The sequence below is a fragment of the Fistularia commersonii genome, chromosome 21 (genome assembly GCF_037954325.1).
Source record: "Fistularia commersonii isolate RoL2024-O1a breed Wild chromosome 21, RoL_Fcom_v1.0, whole genome shotgun sequence".
Lineage (NCBI taxonomy): Eukaryota > Metazoa > Chordata > Actinopteri > Syngnathiformes > Fistulariidae > Fistularia > Fistularia commersonii.
The window spans coordinates 2194708-2222696 of NC_141304.1; the positions used below are offsets into that span (position 1 = coordinate 2194708).

At 53.3% G+C, this 27989-nt stretch overlaps 1 protein-coding gene across 1 annotated transcript; it reads right to left on the minus strand.

Annotated features, from left to right (window-relative positions):
• Window positions 1-216: 216 nt before the first annotated feature.
• On the minus strand, window positions 217-27926 carry tex264a (testis expressed 264, ER-phagy receptor a). The gene is made up of 4 exons (XM_086168514.1): window positions 27426-27926; window positions 22782-23003; window positions 3137-3308; window positions 217-907 (listed from the first exon to the last, which is right to left on the minus strand). Exons 1-4 carry the CDS (start codon window positions 27681-27683, stop codon window positions 558-560), a joined length of 1002 nt encoding a protein of 333 aa, XP_086024640.1. The 5' UTR covers window positions 27684-27926; the 3' UTR covers window positions 217-557.
• Window positions 27927-27989: the final 63 nt, after the last annotated feature.

Sequence of the window (27989 nt, forward strand, 5' to 3'; positions counted from 1 at the left end):
AATACGATGAAAGTTCTTGCCTGAAATGGCGGCGGCGGTTCCCGAAGCGTCCCCCCCTCCTCCTCAGGGGGGGAGTTGGTACGATCCAAAAGGAGATGGCGAAAAGGTCGCTTCAGCTCCGACCCGACGGAGGGGGTCCGAGAACCTGAACGTCTTAAATTGTTTGTTAGGAGCCACGGTTGCCACGGCGACAACCCCTTAGCGGAGGAACACAGATTTACTTCTCAATGTTTATTTCTGAAAACGCACAACAAATACTGGTCACATGACTTTTGTACGACGGTACATTCATACAAGGGTTTGTTTTTTTTTTCGGGGTACAAGACGAGATCGGGGGGGGGGGGGAGAAAAAAAAAAAAAAAAAAAAAAAATCCGACATTCTAGAAACCGGAAGCGCTGAAGACGTCCTTGGTGGATCAGAGCGGGAGGACGTTTCCTGCACGCCGTGCACGCTCTGGGGGCCGGGGGCGGGTTTTCGTCCGATGAGATTACAGATAAAAACATAAGCGTTTGGTACGTCTGGAGACGACGGCGTCCTCTTGAACCCCTCGCCGTCCTCACTCCTCTTCGTCGCCCAAACGCTCGCCCGTTTTAGCCGCCGTTTGGGCGCCATCTCTTTCCCCGTCCCCTCCCTCCTCCTTCTCCTCCTCCGCCACCCCTCCGTCCTCCTGCTGCTCCTCCTCCTGGTCCATGTCCAGCTCCTCGAAGGACGAGCCGCTGCCCACCGAGCCGCCGGAGCCTCTGTCGCTCTGGTCGCGGCGTCCGGCGTCCTCGCCGGCGTCCATCACGTCCCTCAGCGGCAGGGAGGAGGCCAGGGAGGCGGCGGTGGAGGCGGCCAGGGACGTCTCCCGGCTGTCCCACGGCACGCCGCCGCTCACCGAGCTGACGTCGCTGTGGGAGTCGGCGCCTGCGGCGGGATAATCACGGGTTAGCGGTTAGCACGCTAGCACGCGGGTAGATCACATTTCACACAGGTGCGACCGGGCTAGCTCGCCCTCGCTAAGGCGGTCGGAGAACCCGCTAGACTTTGTTTTCCCGCGCGAAAACAAAGGCGCTAACGCCCGCGGCAACGCTATCTACCCTCTTATCTGACAAACCCGTATCAGCTTCGTCGCTCCGAAATTGTTTGGTCACACCGTGGCGGCTTGGGGGGGGCACAGATAGCTTCCGGTCGTGAGCCGGGAGTTCGTCGGGAGTTCACGGCGCCGGCCGAGCTCACGACGGTTAGCTTAGCTCAGAGGTGTCAAACTTGTATCTCCCTTACAAAGTTAGCTTTGTTTTTGGATGTTTTGTGAACACGTTGTCGCCATCGTTATTTGGTTTTTAATTTCTCGTCGGGCCACAGAAAATGACGTTGCGGGCCACATTTGGCCCGCGGGCCTTGAGTTTGGCTTCGAGCGACGGGAGCCACCTAGCCTGACATGATCGACCTTTGACCTCTCAGGCCTTTGACCTGATTTTTTTGGGGGATAATCGGGTGGATCTCGAATTTGCCTCAACGCCGGTTCGTGTCACCTGCCAACAATTGTGTGTGTGTGTGTGTGTGTGTGTGGGGGGGGGGGGGGGGTTCATATTCATATTTTAGAATCAAGAAGCGTCTCTGCGATTTTAATTATCACCTCCGGGCAGATCTGGATCTGTCCTGGTCGCAGAGGACCGACCCTTATTAGGCTATCCATGACACACACACACACACACACACACACACACACACACATACACACAGGTAAAGACAAAAAACATGCATTTCCAGAGAGACTCATTCCAGCGTACAGGGGATTCTACAGGAAATAATTGGTCAATTTGGAGTCATTGGGTGGACGGCAACACACACACACACACACACACACACACACACACACACACACACACACACACACACCACCTGCCTCAAAGACAGGGATGCTGAAGGCAGCTGCGGGTCTTTTGGACGACATTTGCCTAAACGAGTCGCTAAATTGGGCCCGTTGGGATCGTCGGTCCAGAACGATCGTCGGTTCTTCAAACCCTCAGAAACAAAGAAGGAAACAAAGAAGTCGCCCTCTTTTCTTTTCTTTTTTTTTCTTTTCTTTTTTTTTTTTTTTGGAAGCAGCTGATTGGACAGATAGGGTTGGTTGAGGCCGGAGGCGTCGGAGCGAATGGTTAAAAAGACGCCGGCGGTGCGTTTAAGGACCGTTTGACAAACGAGCGTCGGTGCCCCGAGCTAACCTAAGCTAACCTAAGCTAACCTAAGCTAACTTTCAACCCTGATCTCCAAACATCTCAGTGCGACTTTATCTCTACAACATCTCCGGGACGCCTCCCATCACGGCTGCTCACCTCCATCTTCTCCACCTTGGAGAAGATCCCATGGAGATCCCTGTCTAACCTCCTGTCCATCGCCATAGCAACCAGGAAGTGGGGCTCAGAGATGCTCCTCTGACCTTCTCCAGACCTTCTGGAGCAGCAAACGCTTTTGTTCCCTCTCCCTCCCTCCTTCCAAAAGGACAAACGCCGAAGCGACGGAGCCGAAACCCATTTAAAGACGCGAAGAGGCTCGGCCTCCGTGCGTGCGTGTGTGTGTGTGTGTGTGTGTGTGTGTGTGTGTGTGTGTGTGTGTGTTCCGCCTCAGCGCCTCCATATATCCAAACACACGGGTCCAGGCGAGTCCAGGCGTCGCCGCCCTCCTTCCGAGCGCCTCTGACCTCTTGTTTACCGGGTCGGATGTAAATCTGCCGCCGCCGCCGCCCCGTCAGCCCCGCGTTATTTCTTCCCGCCATTGATTTCCTGCCGCGTTGGGTCGATGGCGCCGCCGGCGTGAAGGTCCGCCGACCGAAAGGAAGGAGTCCGGGACGGCGCTGACGGAACAATTAGGGCGTCGGCTGATCGGGGGAGGCGGCGAAGGGGTCGCCACGCCGTCAAATCACATCAAAAAATACACCCTCCCCCGCCGTTCGCCGCCGTTTTCTCGGCAAGCGCTCACCGCCGTGCGCGGCGACCCCGCCCGGCTCCGCCCCGTCGTGACTTCCGACCGGCTGCGTTGAGTTGAGGCGGATTTTTTAAAAAAAGATAAAACAGAAAAAGTGAAATCGGCCATCTTGGAATCGGACGCCGCCGACGTGGGGGATGATTGACAGGTTTGGGGGCGGAGCCTTACCCGTGATGTCCGTCCCCCTGTCCTCGTCCGAGTCGTCCTCCTTGGCCTCCGGCTTCGGCTCCTCCCGAAGCTCCGGCACGAAGAAGTCCGTCTGCCGCGACAGCGGGACCATGTAGTTGATGACGCCGGCGCCGCAGATCTCGATGGTGGGGAAGGCGCACAGCTTCCGCTCCTGTCGGCGGCGAGGACACGGCGGGATACTCGCATCACAGCGCACGTGTGTGTGTGTGTGTGTGTGTGTGTGTGTGTGTGTGTGTTGTGTGTGAAGGTGATGCTTTTTCATTAAAAATACATCAAACTTAGAACAACCCTGCTCAAAGAAGAAAGGTTCCTCCATGTTTGTTTTGATTTAAGAGCCAATCACAGCTGCCGCTGGGGTGAGAGGGCGGGGTTTAACCCTCGGAGAGGTCAGCTGTCAATCAAATTGAGACACGTGACACACACACACACATAAATATTATATATGCACGCAGTCCCTTATGTCCCATAAAAGTTTCATGGCCGCCTCCACATCTGGACAGCTGTGCGTGACGGGGTCATTAGCTTTAGCATAGTTAGCTCGGGTCCCATGATGGAGGAGGACGGGGCGGTTGATTGACAGGTCCCACGACAACGGTGGAAAAGCTAAAATCCCCCCCCCGATCCTCCGGGTGGGATCTGTCCGTGCACGCTCCCAGTCACGTGGGACGGTCAGATCCACCCGCCCCTGCTCCTCGCCGCCGCCGCCGCCGCCATATTGGTCCATGATCCTCTACCCCGAATCTCATAAATCTCTTGTTTCTTTTCTCTTTTAAAGCCAATCCTCGCCGTTGCCATGGCTGCCAGCGCGTCCCGGCGGTCACCTGTCCTCCGGGGTCGGGGGTCGGATGGCGGGGGGGGTTCAGTGCTTGATTGATGGGTTTTAATCTGCTCCTCTGCAGAAAAGGAACCGGAGGAGTTGGTATGAATCACCTGGCTGCTGGAGGCGGCTGGGAGGAAAGGGGGAGTAAAGGGGGAGTAAAGGGGGAGTAAAGGGGGAGTAAAGGGGGAGTAAAGGGGGGGGAGGGGCCTCCGGCCTCAGGGGGTTTCCGATGCAAATGAGCGAGCATCTCCTCGAACCTCGCTTCGATAACGAGCAGACAGAGGCGACAGACCTGCAACTCGCACACACACACACACACACACACACACACACACACATACATGTGAGCGCTGCGTGCCGACACACGGGTCTGAACGCGACGCTAACTTCTGGAGCGCTAGCGTGCTCACGGTTGCCGTGGAGACGACCTCCGGGGGAAACAAACCGTCTTCACAGGATCAACTCATACGTTTCACTCATACGATGACGGTCATATGAGGGCCCTGATTGGTTGAGGGTTGGATGGAGGTAAGTGATTGGCTGAGGGTTGGATGGAGGGAGACGATTGGCTGAGGGTCGGTTGGAGGCAAATGATTGGATGAGGGTCGGTTGGAGGCAAATGATTGGCTGAGGGTTAGATGGAGGCATGTGATTGGCTGAGGGTTGGTTGGAGGCAAATGATTGGCTGAGGGTTAGATGGAGGTAAGTGATTGGCTGAGGGTTAGATGGAGGCAGACGATTGGCTGAGGGTCGGTTGGAGGCAAATGATTGGCTGAGGGTTAGATGGAGGCAGACGATTGGCTGAGGGTCGGTTGGAGGCAAACGATTGGCTGAGGGTTAGATGGAGGCAGGTGATTGGCTGAGGACTGGTTGGAGGCAAATGATTTGCCGAAGGTTAGATGGATGGGGGTGACTGGCGGAGGGTTGAATGGAGGCAGGTGATTGGTTGAAGGTTAGATGGCGGTAGGTGATTGGCTGAGGGCTGGTGCTGGAGACAAATGATTGGCTGAGGGTCGATTGGAAGCAAATGATTGTCCCAGGGTTAGATGGAAGCAGTTGATTTGCTGAGGGTTAGTTGGAGGACAATGATTGGCTGAAGGTTAGACGGCGGTAGGTGATTGGCTGAGGGTTGGATGGAGTGTTTCCTCCGGCAGTATAACCTCTACGAGCTGTTGATGCCATCGAGGCGACGCGTCCACCATTAACCTCTGACTCCTGCAGATCCAGGTATCGATTCCTCCAGATTCCCATGTGGGCGCCGTGAGGCCGCGCCCCCCCGCCTCGCCCGACGCTGCTATCGTCTGCGTGACATTTCCACGGCAGGCCCGTGATGTACGAGCGGCGGCGGGGGAGCGGCGGGGCGGGACTCCGTCCGGACGCCGCCTGACGGACACGATGGAGACGATAATGACGGGCGACGGCGCGGCAGGTCTGGCGTTCGTGACCAGAAGCTCATATTTCCTCTCAGCGGGGAAATGAATTCAGCGAAGAGGAGGAGGAGATTAAACCTCCTCATCATCAGAACCCGCTCCCGGCCTCTATGCTTTAATTACAGGACAGCGTGGCGGTCCATTTCGCCGCCGCCGCGCCCTTTTCTGATCCCCGTCGCCGCCCTCACACTCCGATTGGTCGCCGTCTAACCCCTGGCCCCCCCTCGCCGCGGCGTCCGCACACATCCACTTAACCTGCCGGCAGGCAGCGGGATTAAAACACACCGTGAGGACGAAAGAGGAGGAGGAGGAGGAGACCGAGAGGTCAGCCATTCCTCCTGGGCGTCTCGCTGGAGACACACACACACACACACACACACACACACACACACACACACACGCGGAGCCACGTGTTCACTGAAAACTGTCCTCCTCCAGTGGTTTGTTTGCACTTAAATATCCTATTTTCAGTCTTATTGGTTCGAGCCGCACCCCCGCGCTCCCTCAGATGGAACCTTCCGCACCTTCGTGGAACTTGAACCTCCTCCAACCTTCGCCGTTGACCCTCTTCCCCCCCTCGGGGAAGACGCCGCCGATAATTTCCTCCGTGGATCGATACAAATGTTATTACGCCGCCGCCCCGCGGGAGCAGCGAGGTTGTAATTGTAGCAATGGCGGCGACTTCTATCATTCCATCGCCGCCGACCCGTTCCCTGCGAGGCTGCGCGGGAAACACGTCGGACAGGAAGTGGGAAGTGTGTGTGTGTGTGTGTGTGTGTGTGTGTGTGAGTGTTTGTGTTTGACTGCGAGATATTAAAGATGGCCGCCGCACAACTGCAACGTAAACAGTGTTTGTAGCTTATCTTGCTCCCTGGATGGGCTGCAGCCAATCACGGCTGTCGTTGTTGCTAAGAGGCGGGGTTTAAGCCGGACGAGTCAGCTGTCAATCATCCATTCGTTCATTTTGGCAAAACGTGAACCGCTAACAACCGGTGAGGAGCTCCAGGATTGGTTGACAGGTGGTGTGACAGACGCTGACCAGCGAAAGAAAAAACGTTTTTGAACTGTTTGTTAACGTTAGCTTGGTTTGTTGTTTGTTTGTCGGCCATATTTGATTTGGTCAAACGGTTATTCGGGGGCGATTCCGGACAGTAAGCTAGCAGTTGGGTATGAGTGGGGTCAAAGGTCACTCTTTGGGTCAAATTGATTTCTTCAATGATGTCACCTTTTTAGCAGCCATATTTCTTCGGTGCGAGGACTTAAATCACTTTATAGCTTCGACTTTGACACTTTATAGTTTTATTTGTATTTCTTATTCCCCCTCCTTTTTTGTTTACTGTTTATACAATTTCCTACTATTATTTATTATTGTTATGTTTTACTTGAAACTCTGGCACAACAATTTCCTTCGGGATAAATAAAGTTGTTCTTATTCTTTTAATTTTTTAATAATAATCATCAGGTCCGCGTCCACGCCCGAGGCCGATCCCCCGCGGGCGGAAAATTGAAAAACGCCACTCTGCATCCGGACTCATAAGGAAGAAAAACAAAAAGAAGAGGAGGAGGACGAGGGAAAGGAAGGAAGGAAGGAAGGAAGGAAGGAAGGAAGGAAGCCGTCGACACGCCGGTTCTAAGAAGGAGCGCAGGAACGCCTCCGCCTCCGGGCCGAGGACGAGCGGCTGGTGAATAACAAGGAGGCGAGCCGACAAGATGGAGGAGGAACTCAGGGACGCGGCCGCTTCATCGCCAGGTTACTTGCCGAACGAGGCGTCTGCACACACAAACACACACACACACACACACACACATCTCTATTTTTAGTTAGATCACTTCTCACCGGGGTCCCCGGGCGCAGGAGGAGGAAAATTAATACAGAAGCCGGGCGGGTTTCGGGGTGACAATTGGTGACAAATCCCTGGAGTGCTCCCCTCTTTTTCCTCGCCTGCCCGTGCCCACACACACACACACACACACACACACACCTCTGAATATGGAAAGAGACAAAACACTACTTCACAGCTTTGCCGAGGTGTCCAATTCAGACTGTCCCCATCGGTAACACACACACACACTTGCACACACACACACTTATCCTGCCCACCGGGCCTCTCCCGCCGCCCCGATTGCGCTCAAAGACGAGCGCGGGAGCAAAAAGTCGCGGCAGATCTGAGGAGTTCGTGTTTCGCTGAAGAAGCTTCGGTGTGAAGGTTCTGCTGCAGCCCCTCCTCCTCCTCCATCTCCACCGCCGCGATCGATAAGCAGATACTTGATGAGCTACAAGTACAGCGACCCTGTCAGCAGTCGCCGCCGTCCCCCCCCGGAGGCCCCCCGCCATTGATCCGGCGAGTCGGGGGAAAAACACACTTTTTTATTTTCCCTTCTTCATCATCTGGGGAGTGGACTTCCTCCACATTAGCCTCAAATTAGCTTGGAAATGGCGGCTTGGGAGGAAAAGCGGCGGCGATTTAGCGCCGGCGATTAAACCGGGGGGGAAGCGGGCGAAGGTCGCGGCGACGTGAACGGCGATTGATTCTGGATAAATTGAGATGCTAACCCGGCGGGCTAACAGCATAAAGGGTGGGAGTTGGACACCGCGAGAGGCCCCGCCCTTTGGGATCGGGGAGCCAATCACAGCTCACGCTGGGAACAGATCGCCTGTCAATCACGGGGTGACATTTAGAGACACATGGAGGTCTTCAATGGACCTGCTGTTTTTGGACTGAAGATGGAACGAAAGAAACGAAAACGAGATTTGTGGGCGGGGCCAACAGGGTCACATGACCCGCTGCAATGTTCTGTTTGCAGGGAGAAACCAGCCCTGAGGAGGAGGTTTAAGAAGATGATGGCCACCAGCTGGGAGGGCTGGGAGGTTCTGGAGCTGGAGGTGGTGGTGGGTGAAGCTCCTCAGACCTCCTCTGAAGGCCAAGAACGGTGTTTAAGCGGCGAGCAGCCGTCTATTAGCCTGACGTTCGGCGCGCTTGATTGGTGCAATCAGCAGCTCCCTGCTGCGCCCGCTGATGACCGTGTTTCCAGGAGGAACATCTCAGAAGACAACACTCTGGGAAGAATAACTCCTACAAAGGTATTTCCTGGTTGCAGATGTTTCCTCCCAAGTCTCCAGAAGGTCCTTCTAGTGTGTGTGTGTGTGTGTGTGTGTGTGTGTCTCAAAGAAGATGCATTATTCAGTCGCCAGATTTGTGACGCGGTGGATCGATAACGCGCTTTTCGGCTGACGGAACAGGCCTGAGCTGTCGCACGCGTGCTGTGTGTGTGTGTGTGTGTGTGTGTGTGTGTGTGTGTGAAGCGATCAGCCTTGGCAGGCCAGCTCAAGTGAAATCAAATGCAGGGATACACTTTCACGTTAGGTAAAAAAAAAAAAAAAAAGGGAAAAATGTCGCGGCCTGTCAGGTCCTATTTCTTCCTCCTACCTGGGGGGCGTGGACGGCGGCGGCGGCGCTTTCCCTCTGGCGCCGCCGCCGCCACCGCCGCCCAGGTCTCCGTGGAACGCCAGGCGACTCTAACGCACCCCGTGGGGGTTGCAGGTTTTTCGGGGCGAACCTTGGGGCGACCCAGTTTTAAATAAAACGTCAACGTAAGCAGGCGTTTCGGAAACTGCTAGAATGGGGTCAGGAGATAGGAAGGGAAGGGAAGGGAAGGGAAGGGAAAGAAAAGACAGCTTGCTGTTTCTCCTGGAACAGATGCAGATTCGAGCACTTCCTGTGCGAATCTGCAGCGTCAGTCCAGCCGCTGGGGACCAGAGGGACAAAGGGGGGGCTAGTCAGAACCACTATTTAGAAATGTCTTCTGGCCCAGGACCCGGTCTCGAGGCTCGGTCCCGAGTCCTGATCCTGGGTCGGCCCACCTCGGACAAGACTTGTAAACTCAGAAGTTGGTTCATGTGACCTGGGATGAAGGGGAGTCTGACCCTAAGGGGCCCAGGAGTCCTTCACTGAAGCATTGGATCTGACCCCAAAGAGGGCGGGGTTTGACCCTAAAGGGGCAGGTCTGAACCTTAAGGGATCAGGTTCAACCCAAAGAGGGCAGGGTCTGAGCCTAAAGAGAAGAGGATGGACCCAAAAGGGGTGGGTCCTATGCTAAAGCACTTGGGCTGACCCCAAAGAGGGCAGGGTTTGACCCTAAGGGGGCAGGTCTGAACCTAAAGGCTAGGGATTTGACCCTAAAGGGGCAGGCTTTACCCTAAGAGGGCAGCGTCTGAATCTAAAGAGATGAGGACTGATCCGACAGGGATTGGTCCTACGCCAAAGCATGTGGCCTGACCCCCATGAAGGCAGGGTTTGAGACTACGGAGGCAGATCTTGCCCTAAAAGGACGGTGTCTGACCTTAAAGGGTCAGGTCTAACCCTAAGAGGACAGGGTCTGACCCTAAAGGCACGGGTATTACCCTAAAGAATCAGGTTTGACCTTGAAAGAGCAGGTGTCACCCTAAGAGGGTGGGGTCCGAACCAAAAGGGTTGGATTTTGACCCCAAAGGAGTGGGTCTTTCCCTTAAGGACCGGGTCAGACCCTTAATCAGCAGGTCTCAGCCTAAGAGTTTTGGGTACTGGGTTTGATCCTAAAGGAGTGGTTCATACCCAAATGGATCGTGTCTGGCCCTAAAGGTACGAGTCTGGTCCTAAAGGGCCAGAGTCTGAACCTAAAGAGGTGGGGTCTGAACTTAAAGGGGCAGGTTGGACCCTAAAGGAGAGGGTCATACCCTAGGAAAGGGTCTGACCTAAAAGGGGCGGAGTCTGACCCTAAGGAGGCTCGGTCTGACCCAAACAAGAACCCCCCAAGGCCCGACCTCAGGTGACCCCGCAAGGTGAACGCACTCCTTTCACCTCCTGTCATGGGCGGGTTCAGGAGACCCAGGTTTCTGCGGAGGCTCCGCCCCTTTGACAGCCTACCTCCCTGCCAAAGGACACTCGTAGAAGAGTCTCTTTCTTCTTTTTCCGGAAATCCCAAACTCAGATCGGAGTCATCAGTCGGAGGGAGCTCTCCGGGGCCGGCTGCCGGGGGGCAACTCAAATCTAGAACCCCTTTTTTTGTCATCCCCCCCGCCCACGTGCAATCTTGGTTACGGTTCCCTGACGGGCGCCGACAGGTACGTCAGCCGTCTGCCAACTTTCGGCTCCGCGGCTTTGTCTTCCCCTTCTTCTTCCTCTTCTTGGGTCGTGGGCAACCGACTTAATTGAGCCCGTTGCCAGGGCAACTGCCTCTGCCAAAGAGGTTCTTTTCCATGGAGACCGGATACTTTGATAATCGGAGGGATTGCAGAAGACGTGGAGGGGCTGGAGGGGGGTGGAAGGGGGTGTTGCCTAATGCCTTTTGAAGCATGGGAGTTCTCTCTCCAAAGAGCGAAGAGGAAGAAGCGCCGCCACTGATACCGCACTTTATCTAAATATACGCCTGTCAGCTGTTTAACCGCCATCTTGTTTGCGGTTTACCGACCATTTCCAACCCCCACGCCTTGAGGACCAGATGGTTCCTGGAGGAACGCCCTGGAGGAACGCCCCCTGCTGTCAGAAGGCCGGCGTCGCGCCACGTCTTTGCCGCCACTTGAGAAAAAACACATGAATAAATCATGGTATGCTTCTTTTTCTGTGTGGAGATATAGTCATTCATTCATCAGCCATTGGTGCTTCCCTCAGGGTGGCGGCGGTGACGGGCCAATCACGGCTGACGCCGGGGCGAGGGGTGGGGCTTCTGCTGTCAATCAAAAGGCTAACGTCCGACCATCCACGATCTCGTTCACACGAACGGACGACTTAGTGTCGCCGATGAACCCGATGAACCCCAAAAACATGGAGACCTGCAGCAGGAGAACATGGAGCAAGACTATGGAGACAATGAGGAGAACCAAAACAGGAGAACCTTGAAGGAACCCAAGCAAGAAAACATGGAGAACCCAAAGAGAACCCAGGTTGGAGAACCAGGAACCCTCACGGTCATTCATCGATCGGTTGTGGGCTCAGTTCCAAAGAAGAGAACGTGGAGGGCAACGTCTCACACACACACACACACGCACACACACACACACACACACACACACACACACACACACACACAGGTATGCTGCGTTCTTCCAAGCTGCCGGGAAAGAAAGAGACTCAGCGGCCTTATTTTCTATGGATGAAAACATTTTATCATTACTCTTCACGCACGCACACACACACACACACACACACACACACACACACACACACACGTGCGCGCGCCGTGTCACATGACAGCAAAGGAAGCCGTGGGCGTCTGTTGTGGTGTCGTTTTTCGCAAAAGACGAGAATAAATGGTGGCTGCGAACTTGGCTAGGAAAAAACAGCGCGGGAGAAATTAATTCCTATCTAACACACACACACACACACACACACACGTGCACGTATACACACACACACACACACACGTGAACTATGTAGGAGCAGCTCCCCATCTCGAGCGTTGACGTTAAAACATCAAATGACCTGTCATGTATCCAACATGCTAACAGGGACGCCGCGCTCCCGGCTAATGGCTTCACCTCTGAGTCTTTTGGTGCAAAAAGAAAGAAAGATAAAGACCTTCTCCTCCTCCTTCTCCTCCTCCTCCTCCGCCTCCACCTCCACATCAGCTCCGTGGTGTTAATCGGATTTGTGACAGACGTGAAAATGCCAGTGACTTGATAAACCGTCCAGAGAACATCCGAGAGATGATTCAAGGTGCTGGTTGTTGTTGTTGTTGTTCCAGGAGCTTAGCTTATGTAAGTCAGGGCAGAGGAACCTCTGGACCTTCCAGCCTCAGACCCGGCACATTTTTTGATCGAATTTTAAATCGAGCCGCCAACGAGCCTCGGCGCACGAACGCACGCACACAAACGAACTTTCCGTGTTATGCTTTTGTAGCGTAGCAGCAGTCGCGTGTGCGACTACGCGTTGTTACATTATTGTGTTCTCTTGTTACAACTTTACTTTTTCAGTAAGCTAGCCCCTTATTACGTCCCCCTGAAGCTAAAAGTACTAGTGATAGCTGTGTTAAGAAGAAGTTAAGAATTACAGCGGTTCTGAAGAAGGAAATAATAGCTACACGTTAGCGTTAGCGTTAGCATTAGCGTTAGTGTTGGTGTTACAGATCTGTACCATCCTGAAGGACAAAGATGTGCTAAACATGGGTGATGTGGCTAAAGGCAGGGAAAGTTATTGTTAGCTTGGATGAATGAAAGAGAGTGAGCTTGAGATAGCATTAGTATTAGCATTAGCATTAGCGAGGATCTCACATGCGGGAAGGTTTTACTTTTGCTGATTTAGTGAGGGAAAGATCATAAGCAATAATTAAGATTATCAATTCCTTTCTGTATTTCAACGGGATTCCTTGACTTGGCATTTCAGTTTGCAAACGCAGTCACGGAATTAAATTTGTAATTTTTTTAAATTATTGTATCTATTGTATATATGTATTTTTATGATTATTATTTTTGGTGCTGGGGAAAAAAAAGTCAATGAGATTTACATTGATTTCAGTGGGAAACATGAATTGGGTTTGCAAACATTTCATTTTGCAAAAGTCAAAAACAAATTAAATTCATAAGCCACCATTCACTCTCTCGATCAACATCATATAGAGAAATGCAACCATCAGAATCAGAATCAAAATATTTAATTGATCCCCAAGTGGGAAAACTACTTCACCCTCTCACTCACATGTTATATCGAACCACATAAATATTATTATCATCATCATCATTATAATCATTATAATATTCTTTTTTATTTTTGAAATTAAAAAAAAAAAACATTAATTAATTATTATTTATTATTATTGTTATTATGGTTATTATTTCTCTGCTGTCTATTAATTTGTGGATTTTTTAAATTAATTTTTTGGTCTTGCTATATCCTGTCTTCTACCTTTTTTATTTATATGTTCATATTTATTTCCTTTTTTTTTTGACATTATAACTGTTACACTGCTGTGACAAAGTATGGGGATCAATAAAGTTTATCTTCTCTTATTATTGGTGCTGGGGAAGGAATCATTGATCGGGTTTATGAATATTTTGGTTAAAATCGTAAACCAATTCTGCTGCACAACATTCACGTTATATAGAGACGTGCGACCGTTCACACGTCGGAAAATCGTACAAAGAACACAAATTTCGAACCCCACGTTCTCCCAACGACTCCGGTGGAACTATTTATCTTAATTCTAACGGCGATATGAAGAAGTTTCCCTTCAATTGGGTGAAAAAAATGGAAAACAATAAGGCGGCGCTGACAAGAGGCCGATGAATGGAAGCGGAGTGAGATTGGTATGTTCTTGGAGGTGACAGGATGGCGGCGCAGGAACCCGGGAAGGCGGGGAGGGTGGATCGCCTCCGCCCAATCAGAACCGACGGCGGCGGCGAGGCGCGGCGAGCGACGGCGTACCTGCGCGTTGACGTTTGGCGAGCGAACCGTCGGGAGGAATGACGGGGGGAGAAGCTATTTATAGAACGCTCAGTCCAATTAGCGGGCGCGTGCAAAAGCAAAGCGACACTCCCACGCACGTGCACACACACACACACACACACACACATATATCCAAGGGACCGCTTTCAGAAGTTTCAGGCTCGTTAGCTCGCTCGGGAAACACGCTTAGCGCAGCGCAGCGGCTGATTCGCAGACAGGATGCGGCGCGCTGCCCGGGCGGGTGAATGTGTTATTTTCCTTTTCAGCCTTATTACTTCGCCGCATTGCCGCGGAAAAAAAAAAAAAAAAAAAAAAAAAAAAATGTAGCGCACGTGGCCATTTGCACGCCACGGCGGGGGAGAATCAAGGTTTCGGTGGCGACGCTTCAGCGGGCGGGGGTGTTCGACAAACTCCGTTTTCAAATTCATCCGTTCATAATTTAGCCGCTTGCTAATTTAGCAAAAATTTTTTTTAGCCGCCGCGCTTTCCGGTCGTCCCGCCGCGAGGGGCGGGTAAGCGACAGCGAGTAGCCAGTGGCGAAATGAGCTCTTTGGACGCTACCTCGCCGTGCTCGGCTGCCTCCCATCACCTCCTGCCAACCCCTCCCGCAAGCTGCTCAGCGCCATGAAGAATTTGATGGCGTTTCACGCCGCGCCGCGCCGCGCCGCTCTGAGCGACAGCTTCTGGAATGGCATTAATAAATTGAATCGCCCCGCCGGTTGTCTCCCCTCCGGTCCTTTCGCCAAGGGGAGCGAGCGCTCGGTCTACATTCATGAGGGACCCGAGGTCAGGCGGATGGATTCGTCTGAGGGGGTTTTTTTTTCCGAGTGAGGAATGGCCGTCGCCGGGCGGCGGGACAGGCGGCGCATTAAATTAAACCTCCCGTTGCCGCGGCGCCTCCGGGAACCGTGTCTTCGAGCCGTCCGGTCCGGGCTTGATTAACACGCGTGTCCACGTTCCTAAAATACGCCGGGCTTGACGCGGCCTCGTTCCAAACCGTAACAAATGTCGGGCGGCGCGGGGATCAATCTCGGGTTCCGTTCCGGTTCTACCAGGCTTTGGAGAATCCATCATGGGGGGGGGGGGGGGGGGGGGGGACGTACAGATCAATCGGCGGTGATTTTCAGTTACGTTTCAATCAATCGCACCCGTCCGGCGCCTCTTACCGCCCAAGGCTACCCTCCGGCAGCTCCACCGCTCACTGGAAACAGGTGTCTCGTTTCGCTACGAAGGCCCGGACGTAAATACGGAGCAGCAACTGAAGCGGAGTGAACCGCCCGGAGGGGTCATTTACTCCAGAAACAAGCCGGTTTATTGGCTGCGAAGAAAAAACGTTTGGCCGGACTTGGTAAAGCACGTGTTAGTGCCAAGTCACCGATGTGCGGTTCCGGCGGCGGATTACCTCGCCACTTTCTCCCGGGACCCGTCCGGACACGATTCGGGCTAATATAGTTAGCCTGGATCTCGATCGAACGCCGGTTCCTCGCTGTTGGGTACTTTGGGCGACGGCTCCGGACCGACCATCTCACCCCCACGTAAAGGGACTAATTAAAGGACGAAATAATGAAAAACAAAATAGCACGTGCGCTATCCTTTTCATGGCTGAGATGGCGGGGATGCGATCACTCGCCTGACCGGTGGGCGAGGGTCACCGAGCTGCCCCGCGGCGCAAGTCTCACTTGGGTAACTTCAACGGGGGGGAAGGGATGACAAGGGCGTGACTCAGTTGGCATTCGTTGCCGTCGCGCTAAATATTTAGAAACATGAGCGTCCTACATCAAAAAAACCTGCCGTAACGGCGCCCTCTGACGTCACATCTGCTCTTCCTTCGGATCCAAACAAGACGGGAGGAAGCAGCCGCGGTAGGTGAGCGCAGATCGAGTTGCCGAAGGAGGGAGGGGCGGCTGAAGACCGCCGACGTACCGCCTGTTCATGTATCATATCTGCGCCTCGGAAGAAGAGCGCTCACCTCTTCCTCACTCCTCCCACGGCGGGATGACTAAACTAGCCGAGCGCTAGTTCGAGCACTTCCAAGGCTCCCCGGGTGCATTAGCCATTTAGCGATGATTAGCGCTTTTTCTCCATGTGAACTGAAGACGCCGAGGTCGGCGAGGATTGAAATACTCTACTTTCCGCGCCGAGTTGTTACTTTGCAGCCGCTGTCTTGTACGTTTCCCCGCCCGCGGAGCTTCGATCGTGACGCCGCGATCGGGCCGATCTCGCCGACCGCAGCAGCCGTTAATGTAGGGTTTATCGTCCCCTGAGGACCCGGGGCCCTCGGCGGCCGCGGAAGTCCGCGGTTTCACAGCCATTAGATGAAAACGCCTTCCCCCCCCACACAAACAAAACGGTCACACCAGTCGGGTCAGTGGACACGAGGACGGTCAGCGCCCAGGATACGAGGCTAATGTGGCGTTCCTGTCCACCGCCTTCCGTCGGGTCATTAGATTTGTTAGATTTTGGTTTTATTGTACTTTATTAATCCCTTGCCGGACATTCCTTACTGCTCTTAGCGACGCCAGGGGAGCAGTCAGGGGTTGAGTGTCTTCTCAACGACACTTTGGGAAGGACGGTAGGGGCCATTGGGCGAAGACAGCTGAAAACGTTAGCTGTTTTTCGCCTTTCGCTAACGGGCTAACAGAGTCAGGAATCTACCATCTCAGAGAGGCGCCGGTGTCACATCGTCTGTCGCGAACCGACACGGCGAGCTGGTTTACCTCCTCCGACGGGTTTGAACTCTCCAGCCCGCTTACTTCCCTCCGACCCGTCCAATCGGCGCATTAATCCCAATCTGTAGCGCACGCCGTAACACAGATTGCATTAGCCGCCGAGCTATCAAATTAAGGGCCAACTCGCTTGTCCGCCTCCGCAATCAGTGGCACTTTCCTACGGAGACGATGACACGCTAACAATCAATTTTCTGGCTTAATGTAATCGAGCGGCGTGTTTCCTCGCACAAGCGGCGACATGGAACACACCCTCACACACACACACACATCTGCAGCATGTAGCCCCGTTTCCATGAATCCATACCCTGCAAGTTAATCTGCTTTCCGCTTCTCCAAGCCGCCGCCGCCGCCGCCGCCGCCACCTCCTCGCCAACTGTTGGTTCAGACAAGCGGCGCAGAGCGATGAGGGGGAGGTTTGGGGGGCGCAAACGAGTGATGTCGAGCTGCTGTCTTTTTAATCAACACCAATTATCCGCCGAGCGCGCCTCGAGTGGCTTCGCCAGACAGGTACGACGGGAGGGAAGGGGGAGGCGGGAGCGCCGGAGGGCGACGGCGACGCCCTCTCGCTCGTCGACAGGCCAGACGAGTTCACCCGAGTCCCACCTCGGGAAACGTGTCGATTAATCCCGAGATTGAAATACGTGACTTCACGGCAGCCGAGCGCGAACCGGCGCCGCCGTGGCTCGTCTGGAGGAAGGATCACCTTCCAGAACTTCACGCGGGACCATCACATCAGGACTAAACGGTAGGGTTGATAATTTTCTAGCACTACATCCATTAGAGTTCGGAGTTTACTTCCAAATAATATTTGGGAAGACGGCGTCAGAGCTGGTGAATAGTCTTAGAGAAAGAATCTGGTATGTGGACGGGGAATTCTTGTACCGACGCCATGCTATCTTCTTCTTCTTCTGCGTTCATGTCGTTGGCCGCTTCGCCCCTGCGAGCTCCCCGAGAAGGTACAAACGAAGGCGCAGCTCCAGAACGTCGGGTTCCACGTTGGACGGGCAAAACAAGGCTCGGAACGTCATACAGGGACGTCCCGAACCATCTTGCGTTCCCCAATGTCATCCATTGGAGACAAGACGACTTTTAAAAACTCCACAAGGGCAGGAAGCGCCTACCATATATGGACGTTCGACGGACGCACACGACAATGGCGATCAGATAAGCGTAAGACGGTTCCCGTCTGATCCGACGCCCTCCACGGCTGTACCGTGATCCCCGCTTGCTTTATTGCGGCCACTCTTTGTTTTGTCTCCAGGGATTCGAGGCGTCCTGACAAACCGGAGCGCGGAACTCATTAAGTTCCGGGGGACCGAATCCGGATCAGACTTTTATTAGAAATATATCAAACAAGCCTCCTCCTCCAACCCCGACCCCCGTAAACCTTCTACCTTCCGCTTTGAGTAAATCCGTCCTAGAACTTTTTTTTTTTTTTTTTTGTTACCATGGCGATGGCTACCAGCATCAATGCTTTGCTGGGCAGCGCAGCGACGTGCGGGCGGGTTCACGGCTGGTGAGGCACTGACTTCATCACAAACATATGAACCCTGCAGAGAAGCTTGTTCGTCCAATGAGCAGAAGAGTCGCAGGAAGAATCACGAGCGCCCCCTACCATGAGGCAGGTGGACTTCGTGCCTCACTTTGTGGCTCTTGGCAGCCGTTTTATGATCACTCAGCGCAAGAAGCTAGTAACCCCATACAGTTGTTGACGAATTGGAAATATAGTTCCTATAGTAAAAGTGTTTAAACATTTGAATAGACAGCAATACGGTCCAGCAGTGGACTATTTTTATCTTTCCAAGATTGGCAAGTGAGGCACGGCCTCTCCTGCCTCCCCTCACTGCACATCACCAGTTAAGAGTACCGTTGGCCTTTTACAAGTACCAGAGCATACATGGCGGGCGCAGAAGTACTGAAGTTCACAGCTGTATGCTCAACACGGCTCCAGCAATGTGGGGAGGGGGGCGACCTCACGGATGGAGGGGGGGCCACTGTGCACCCAATGGACGGGAACCAAACACAGCAAAATCGCATTAAGACACACACCGGCACCGTCGCTACATCTGCAGAAATCAAGAGCCCTGTAATGGGTTTTCAGAAAATGTCAACAGCTGATGGACTGTGACACTTCGCGCTCCTCGCCGCCACCTCCGACCCCCCCCCCCCCCGCACGCCTCCGTCGCCGGAGGGCTGGGGATTATCTGCCGTATGTTCCGCCGAGCAGGTCTTCCTTCGGTAATCTACCAGCTGTTTAATATCCGCTCACCCACTGAGGCCGCAGGGGGCAAAAAGCCCCCCGGAGACAGGGAATGGTGCCATGTTTGGAGGGGCGGTTTTGGAGGTGGCGTCCAATCAGGTTCTCGTCAAGACCAGGAGGTCAGATATGCCGTTAGGGGACCGCCGAGGGCCTCAGAGGCCAGGACTTGAAAGACGTTTGTTCATTCATTTGTTTATTGTCCATAAAGCATACCGCCTGGAGAGAACCAGGAGCGCTAATTGTTCACCAGAAACCAATAATCAATCAATAACTGATGCAGCTCCTGAGCGGGGATGCTGAGGGAGGTTCTCCACCAACGGGTCCAACTCCAAGGAACGCCCCGACGGCTTCGGTTCCGCATGGAATCGTAAAATCGATTGAAACTTGCATCGGCCGAGCGCTAGCTTGCTAACAAAGCACAATGGCTGTGCTAACGATATCTAATTGGGAGAAAATGACAGGATTTGTGTCACTTCCTGGCTACACACACACACAAACCTGTGGTTTTGTGCATGTTAGCTTAGCATGCTATTTTCAAACATCAAACTTCACTTCTGGTCTGAGCGTTTTAGCTCCTGCTCCGCCCCCAACATGGTGGACGATTAGCATCCTGCTATCCCACCGCCTGTCAAGACTGGCGCCGATGGGAGCTTGTTAGCTAATTAGCATCCAATCAGACACTAGCGACTTGGGCGTTGAGTAGCATAGACCATTTCCATCTAAAAAAATCAAAACCTTTGGAAGTTTAGTGATTGGTTTAATTAGCGGGTCACGCTAGCTTACAATGCCACTACGTTAGCTTAGCATGCCACTGCTAAACTAACAACAGATGGACCTGCTCTTCTTCGCTCCTTGACGATTAGCGTCACGCCAGCTCGCCACGCTTCATCTCCGGAGGCGGTGCCCAGTAAACGTCGTGAACTTCCATCAAACCGCCGTCAGATATCCGACCTTGGAGCCCAATGCTCCGCCCCCAACGCCAAACAGGATTAAGTGTGTGTGTGTGTGTGTGTGTGTAAAGTGCTTCCTGAGAGGGATCGTCTGTCCAGATGGGCGATGACCCAACGACCCCCCCCGTCAGGACGCCACCTGTCCGGAGATCCTGATCCGGATTATTCCTATTCGTTTCGGAGGCGGCGTCTTCTGAAAAGTCGGTAAAAACTCAGTTTCCCGCTTACCTGGCCAAAACAAAACACGGATGCATCGAGGGAGGTGATAGCTAGTGTTACCATGGCAACTATCATTGAGCTGAGTGGGACAGGGGAGGGAAAGAAGGCGGCGGCGGCGGCGGCGGCGGCGGCGGCGGCGGCGGCGGCGGCGGCGCCCAGAGACTCGACATCAGAAAGGTGTAAATGAATTCTAACAGGCGCTGTCAGAAGGATACACTACACACACACACACACACACACACACACCAAGTACAGCCTCTTAAACATATCGGTTACATATGCAGGCCGCCATGTTCCTCGCTTATCTGCAATCATGGCGGCTGGTTGACCCCCCCCCCCCCCCCGGTTTGGTCCAGAGTGTGTGTCCGGGAGTCTAAAAATAGACGCGAGCGGCGCCGGTGTTTCCTCGCTGCAGACGGGCTGCACGCCGGCGACACCTGATCCCAGCAACGCCGTTTTTTTTTGTTTTTTTTTTTTTCAGAGGGGGTTAAAGGAGACTTTTGGACCAATGAGGAGCTGCGGCGGGGCTTGAGCGCCGCGGCGTTAATAATAGAGGCAGCCGGGTTCTGCTCCTCGCCGCCGCCTGCATCTTTAAGCAAATACCCACAGGCTAGACGCCGCCGCCGCCTCTTCTAATGAAAGAAAGAAAGACATCCACCCGGCAAGAGCGCACGCCGCCGGTCCCGCGCCGCACTTATTGACTCTCCTTTCACCGCTCCGCCGCCGCCGCCGCCGCCGCCTCCCTCCCACGCGCGCCCGAGAGCGCCAGAGAGGGGGAGGCCGGCAGGCTCGGGGCGAAGGTCGCAGCGGGTGTGACCTCGATAGGCTCCGCCCCCTCGCCGCCCAACAGGGAGGGGAGGGGGCGTCTTCGGGTCTCACGCCGCTGAGCGACACCGTCGCCACAGGAAAGGCTGCGTCGACGCATGACGGAGAGTAATCGATTACTCTGCGGATACTGGATACGCTAATACAATACGCTGTCTAATCCCAGATTCTCTCTAATCCCGACACCTGCTAATCCAATAAAATTTCTAAGCCAGGATTCTCTAATCCTGGAAACTCTCTAATCCCAGATACCGTTCAATCTCGGAAAATCGCTAATTCTGGATACTCTCCAATTACAGATACCATCTAATCCCTCACATTTTCTAATCCTAGATGCTCTAATCCTTATATGTAATCTTTAACACCCTCATATCCCAGATACTCTGTAATCCTAGATACTTATTAATCCTGGATACCCTCTAATCCTGGATACCCTCTAATCCAAGATACTCTGTCTTCCAGGATACCTTCTAATCCTGGATACCCTCTTATCTTGTATACTCTCTAATCCTGGATACTCTCTAATCCAGGATACCCTCTCTTACAGGATATCCTCTAATCCAGGATACTCTCTAATCCAGGATACCCTCTAATGCTGGATACTCTCTAATCCAGGATACCCTCTAATCCAGGATACCCTCTAATCCAGGATATCCTCTAATCCTGGATACTCTCTAATCCAGGATACCCTCTAATCCAGGATACCCTATAATCCAGGATACCCTCTAATGCTGGATACCCTCTAATCCCGGATACGTTCTTAATCAAGATAATCCTGTTTGTTTCCGCTAATCTGCGCCCCGGAGCAGAAAAGACCAAGCGGAGAAACATTTTCTCCTCGGAAAGTTAAGGAGCAATTAAACGATTGCATCTAAATCTCCAGCGCCGAGATCATCCCTGCCACCTCCTCCACCGCCGTCCTTCAACCCGTCTCCCCAAAAACAGCCTCTCTTCTCCTGCAACCGCAGACCTCAAGCTACCACCTTTTCCTGACGTGCTTCGCCCGCCACCACGAGCTAACGGCTACACGGCGTCCCTGATTAATTGAAAGCACACGCGGTGCGGAAACTTAGCAAAACCAGCGTGTGGCGGGGAAACGATGCAATTTAAAGTGACAATACGTAAGTTCAGGAACCGCTAACTGCGCTAAGATACACGCTTCACCTTTTATTTGTTTCATTTCCGTGGCGACGCACCCCCGCTAAGGCGGCGCTGATAACAGCCTCACAGCTACGCCGATGCTAATTGTGCTAAAAATAAGAGATGCCTCACACGAAGCTTCCCCGCCATGTCCGCCGCCGTCTAGCGGGAGTGCCGTTTGCTAACCCCCGCTCCGGCCTGCTTTCCCCGTTTCCCGCGGCCGCTGAATAAATCATGCAAACCTTATACGCTCACGCTCCGCGCACGTTCACACCGCCCGTCTGAACCGCCGTCCATTATTCATTAGCCGCACTATAGCGAGTTTTTGCATAGTGCACTCACTGCTCGGCGGCTCAAACCGGGCCTTAGCATGTTATTAGCCGTGCTCCTCTGCCACCCCCCCACCATAATGACCCGTCACGGCGCGAGGGATCAGCTGATGAGCTGAGACAGGTGCTTCTGCTCCGCGGCGGACGAGGAAAATAAAAAAACAGCGTCTCTGCGCTAAACTTTAGCGCCGTGGAACGTCACTCCAGCGCCTTTCCCACCTGTCAGTCGCCTCGTTTAGACTCCACCCCTTTCCTCCAGGTGCAGGATACTTCATGTCAACGGCGCTAAATGATGCTAACACTGGATGCTAACCGGTGCAAGCTACGTGCTTCACTTATGTTTCCTTTCCGTGGCTTGTTTACGTGCCGGTAGGAAATATGGAGTCCTCACGACGCGTTCGAGGTTCGGACGCTCAAACGGGATCAACCGTGACACGCGGCGAGGTGACACAGAAGTCGTGACGCGCGGCGTCGGTTAGCATCGCGTCCGGGCGTGTCACTTTACCTCAATGTAGGCGGCGAGTCGGGGGTAGACCCGGTACGGCCCCAGGACGTAGGACAGCGGCGTGGTGCAGGGGAAGCTGGTGGTCACGGCGTGGCTGACCGCCGGCAGCGAAAACACCCGGAAACCGAACTTCTCGTAGAGTCGCTGCAGCTCCTCGTCCGGCCGCTCCTCGCCCTCTGCCAGGACGCTACCCACCGCGTAGCGACACTTCTCCGGCGCCGTCTGGTGGAAAAAACAAACATTAGGCTTTTATTTTGAAAAGGCCGAAACTGACTGAATGAAATCATTCGGAACCACGGGTGACGGAGGACAGTGGAGGACATACACACACCATCAGCACAAAGCTGGACATCTCACACACACACACACACACACACACACACCTTGACTTAAACCTTCGGAGACGTTGTGACGTTGCTCTTTAGCGTAACCTGACGCGTCACAGGACCAGGGGGAGAAAATGTGTCACGACGGATGAGGGGTGGGGGGGGCATGTAGGTCACGTCTGCACCCCGTGTGTGTGTGTGTGTGTGTGTGTGTGTGTGTGTGTGTGTGTGTGTGTGTCAAATCCAACGTCACCTTTCCGAAGTGATGCTTATGTTCAGATAGCTTTCTATTTACCATGCAAGACGGGTGCTAGCTGCTACTAAGCTAACGCGGGGTGGAGCTACATGCTATCTGAAGTTAGCGGAGGTCAAAAAAAGAAAAGCTCTGGTCCTTCAAGACCCCCCTGCTGGTTTCTGCTGCCTGTGGGCGGCTGGCGAGGGCGGGAGGAGCGGCGGGACGAGCACAGATGGGAACCAGCAACACTCCACTTCCTGTCCCTGGCATCTCGGTTTAATTAGCACTTCTCGATGACACAACCCGCTCTTTTTCCATCTCGGTTCCCACGTTCCGGACCGACGGCGGGAGGCGGGGTCACACGTGGGACGCCGCCGGAAGGTTTTTGCTAACGCTTGACAAAAAAAAAAAAAAAAAGGCAATAACGTGCGCGCTCGAAGCACTAAACTAGCTAATACGCACATATATACACATCTATAAACGCGTCCGAACAGATGGACGGATGCAAGATGGTGGGCTTTTCCCAGAATGAGCGGCTGCTCGTCATCTTCAAGACCAAGAGAAGAAAAGAGGGACTTGTTGTGATGTAATGTGCCGTTCTGCCCGTCGCCCACGACGACGGCAGCCCAGACCGCGGGCTGATTCACCGCCAAACACTGATGCTTTTTACACCACGTATTTTTAGCGCGGATAAAGGGGGGGGTATTTCTTGTTAGCTAGTTGGAAGCAAGTTGGCCGTTACGTAAAATTCACAAACGCACGCACACGCACACACACACACGTGCGCAAACACACACACACACACTGAATTTGAGCGACGCCTTGGCCTCATGTCAGTGTGATTATGCTAATCGGTTTCTTCGCACCCTCGCCATCCTACGAATGTCGCGCAAACGGAGCCAGGATGCCGGGGGACTGGCGTCTGAGCCGCTGCTGTGCTAGCTCGCATGCTAGTACGACTGGACTGGACGTCCAATCAGACACCGGCGAGCCCGTCGGTCAAGTGACCCGTGCGCCACTTAGCTTAATTTGTTTTCCTTTGGAAATTTTTTGGATCGCCTGTGGTTTAGCTTAGCATGCTAGCGTATTCTGCATGTTAGCATGCGGCACTCTGCGCCAACATGGTGGACAATTAGCATCCAGAAATAGCGACCCCCCCCCCCCACCACCACCACCACCGCCATTTCGCCATCTCGCCATCAGCGCCGATAGCGTCGAAGCACGTTAGCCGCTAATGCCGCCATTCCGGGATCCCGGCCATCACTCGGGGGTCAGATGCAGCGGCGGGAGCTGGAACGGGGCCGCATCTCATTTCCGCCAGATAACAAATCACTCAAACACACACACACACACACACACACACCCAAGAGACTGCAATTAGGGAGGAGAAGAACGCCGCTCCCTAAAGATGCTCCTCAAAGCATCACAAAAGGTGGGGAATCCTGTATGGCGGTGCAGTTTTGTTTCGGCGTTGAGCGAGGACCCGGCGTTTCCGTCTTCCTACTTCCTGCCGCCGGGCGTAGCTCATTAAAACGGACGAGGGGAAACCGCCACCCCTCCACCCCCCCGCCGCTAATAGCCGCTTCCTGTCTCCACCTGAATATCCTTAAGCCGGGTCTCCAGGGTGGAGAAGACGGTGGGGGCGTTTCTAAAGCAATTCTTCGCTCGAGGCTACAGCCCCCGCCTTATTTTTCTGCTTTTGATGGATGGGGGCCCTGCGACAATAAAAAGCCGCGGCCGAACGAGGTAATTCTTTATTAGCTGACAAAGTAATGCGGATTCACTCCCTTCATCTCCACACCAGCCCTTTTACTGACATCGTCATTAATGCGGGGCTTAAAAAAAAAAAAAAAAAAAAAAAAAAAAATCCCATTTCCGTGACTTTCCTGAACGCCTCACGGCGGGCGCACGCTGGCAGGGGGCGGAGCCAAGGTTTCAGGCCTAAAGGTGAAGGTATTTGTTATTGGGTGAAATAGGCGCCCAATCAGAGCGGACCTGAGTTTGAATCTGGTGCTCTTATTTGGGAAGGTAATAAATAAGCCCCGCCCCCTTCTTTTAAACACACACACATCAAGCAGGTGGGGGGGATTTTAAAAAAAAAAATATATATATATATATATAAAAATTGAGTTTCAATAAATCAGAGGGTATTTTTTTCTTCACGCTCTTCCTGGCTCCGCCCTCCCCAGGCCTCCTGGGAGTCCTGCCCTGGGTAATTACCGCCAGTGATAAGCCCCGCCTCCGGCGCCACGCCGAGTGTCAGCGAGCGGGGAGATGATTCACGACTACACGGCGCGTGGATCTGAAACGCACGTACACACACACACACGCACACTCTGTTATTAGTATATTTACCTCTTTCATTTAAAAAATCAACGTTATTGTTTTTGATTATTGTCTTTGTTACTGTGATTACTAACTTGATACAGTAATTACTATTATTCTAAAGTAATTGTTTACACGATGCAGAAATTATTATCATGTATGTAATTACTGTATCACGATAGTAATTACTGCATCATGTTAGTAATTTTATAGAAGATAACTGTCATGATGCAGTAATTACTATCATGATACAGTAATTACTATTATGATAAAGTAATTACATACATGATACAGTAATTACTTACATGATACAGTAATTACTATCATGATGCAGTAATTACTATCATGATAAAGTAATTACTATCATGATAAAGTAATTACTATCATGATAAAGTAATTACAAACCTGGTCTCACCCCTTCACCTCTTCATCCCTCCACTCCTTGCAATCAGTGGAGGCCGCCCTGCTCACACACACACACACACACACACACACACACACACACACACACACACACACACACACACACACACACACACACACACACCTCTTTTCCTCCTTAACAAACTCAGGCGCTGCCATCTGGTGGCCGTCGGTGAGAAGCTGGCAGTCTGAGCGGGTAACACACACACACACACACACACACACACACACACACACACACACACACACACACACACACACACAAACACAAACACACGTGCGCACTAAAAGGCACACACACACGCACACAGAGGAGGGACAGCGCTGACGTGGCCGCAACAACAACCTTAACAGTTTCGGTGTGTGTGTGTGTTTTGCGACTGGCCGAGCAGGTGTCTAGGTGCGACTTGTTCATCCAATCAGAGCTCTCCTCGGAAAAGTACTTCTTCTTCTCTCTAAAACATTTCAGACCTTCCTCCCCCTCTTCTCGGCCCCTGACACGATGGCAGAACTTTTAAAAACGACGGGCCCAGAACCCATCATTTCACGAAACTTTAATTTGCATGCAACAGGGGTCAAAGGTGGTAACATCCTGCTTCCCCCTTGAACGCCACGTCCAGGTGACCCACACACACACACACACACACACACACACACACACACACACACACAGCCCACACACACCCACGCCCCCCTTCCAGGAAATGAAGACGTCTGAAACTCCTTCTCTTCGGAAAAAAGCCTGCCTTGACAAACTTTGCCGTCCGACAGGCGGCCGCCGCGTCATGTTGACGGAAAACAACTCGTGAGGAAGAGCGGAGTGTGGGGATGAACGTGTGTGTGTGTGTGTGTGTGTGTCATCCCCGGAGACAGAAATGGGGGGGGTGTCAACAGTGCAACGTGGCATCGAACAGCTGACTCACTTCCTTGAAAGGGCCGCCTTTTTTACTTTAACCCTTGGGGAGGGCATTTACTCACATTCTGTCTCCCTGCAGGTCACATGACCACAGAGAAGGCTTACTTTTTATCTTTATTTTTAATAAAAAAGGGGGATTTCCAATATAAAAGAGGCGGCTGTTAATTAGGGTTTATTGGATTAACACGCCTGGAGGGGAGGGTTCAAGGTTTGTGTGTGTGTGTGTGTGTGTGTGTCCACTAGGAAGGGGGCTGGGGTGGGGGGGTCAGGGTGACCTTTGACACCCCTACACACACACACAACCTCAAAACGAGTGTAATCATCTTATCAGGAAGCAAAGTACAGGTTGAGTCATGCGGTCAGGTGCAGCTGCAGACACGGGTGGGAGTGGGTGAGAGTGGGGGGGGGGGGTCCCTCACCTGTTTGGGGTCATCGTAGAAGACCCCGATGGAGCTCTGCTTGGGCCCGATGCTGCAGCTCTCCGTGTAGGCGGCGCCGCAGTCCTTGTACGGTCCCTCCTTGAACTTGTAGGCGATGGTGACGGCGCCCACGGGCGGGGGCCCCGTCTTGATCACCACGTCGCTCAGGAGCCCCGAGAAGATCACGAAGGCGCCCACGCTCACGGCCAGGAGGAGCAGCAGGGCCACGATCAGGAGCACCAGGATCAGGTCGGACATGGTTGCCCAGAGGGGAAGGGGCTGAGGGGGGATCTAGCGAGCTCCGTCCAGCCGGAACCTCCTCCTCTGGAGCCGAAAGCGCCAACAAGACGGATAGGGACGTTCACGTAACCTCCTGACGCGCGCACACACACACACCCACACACTCTCTCTCTCTCTCACACACACACACACACACAAACACACACACACACACACAGAGGACACACTCGCTGCAGGTGACGGAAAAGGCCGTTTGTTTACGGTGCTTCCCCAAACAGCAGCATACACTTCCTGGATGGACCATTCCACTCCGCGGTGAAGGGG

Coding starts and splice junctions, on each gene's coding strand:
- tex264a (XM_086168514.1), bottom strand. CDS start 27,683: ATGTCCGACCTGATCCTGGTGCTCCTGATCGTGGCCCTGCTGCTCCTC. Junction 3,309..22,781: donor GACTCGCCGCCTACATTGAG/GTAAAGTGACAC, acceptor CGCCGCCGACAG/GAGCGGAAGCTGTGCGCCTT. Junction 908..3,136: donor CAGGGGGACGGACATCACGG/GTAAGGCTCCGC, acceptor ATCCCGCCGCAG/GCGCCGACTCCCACAGCGAC.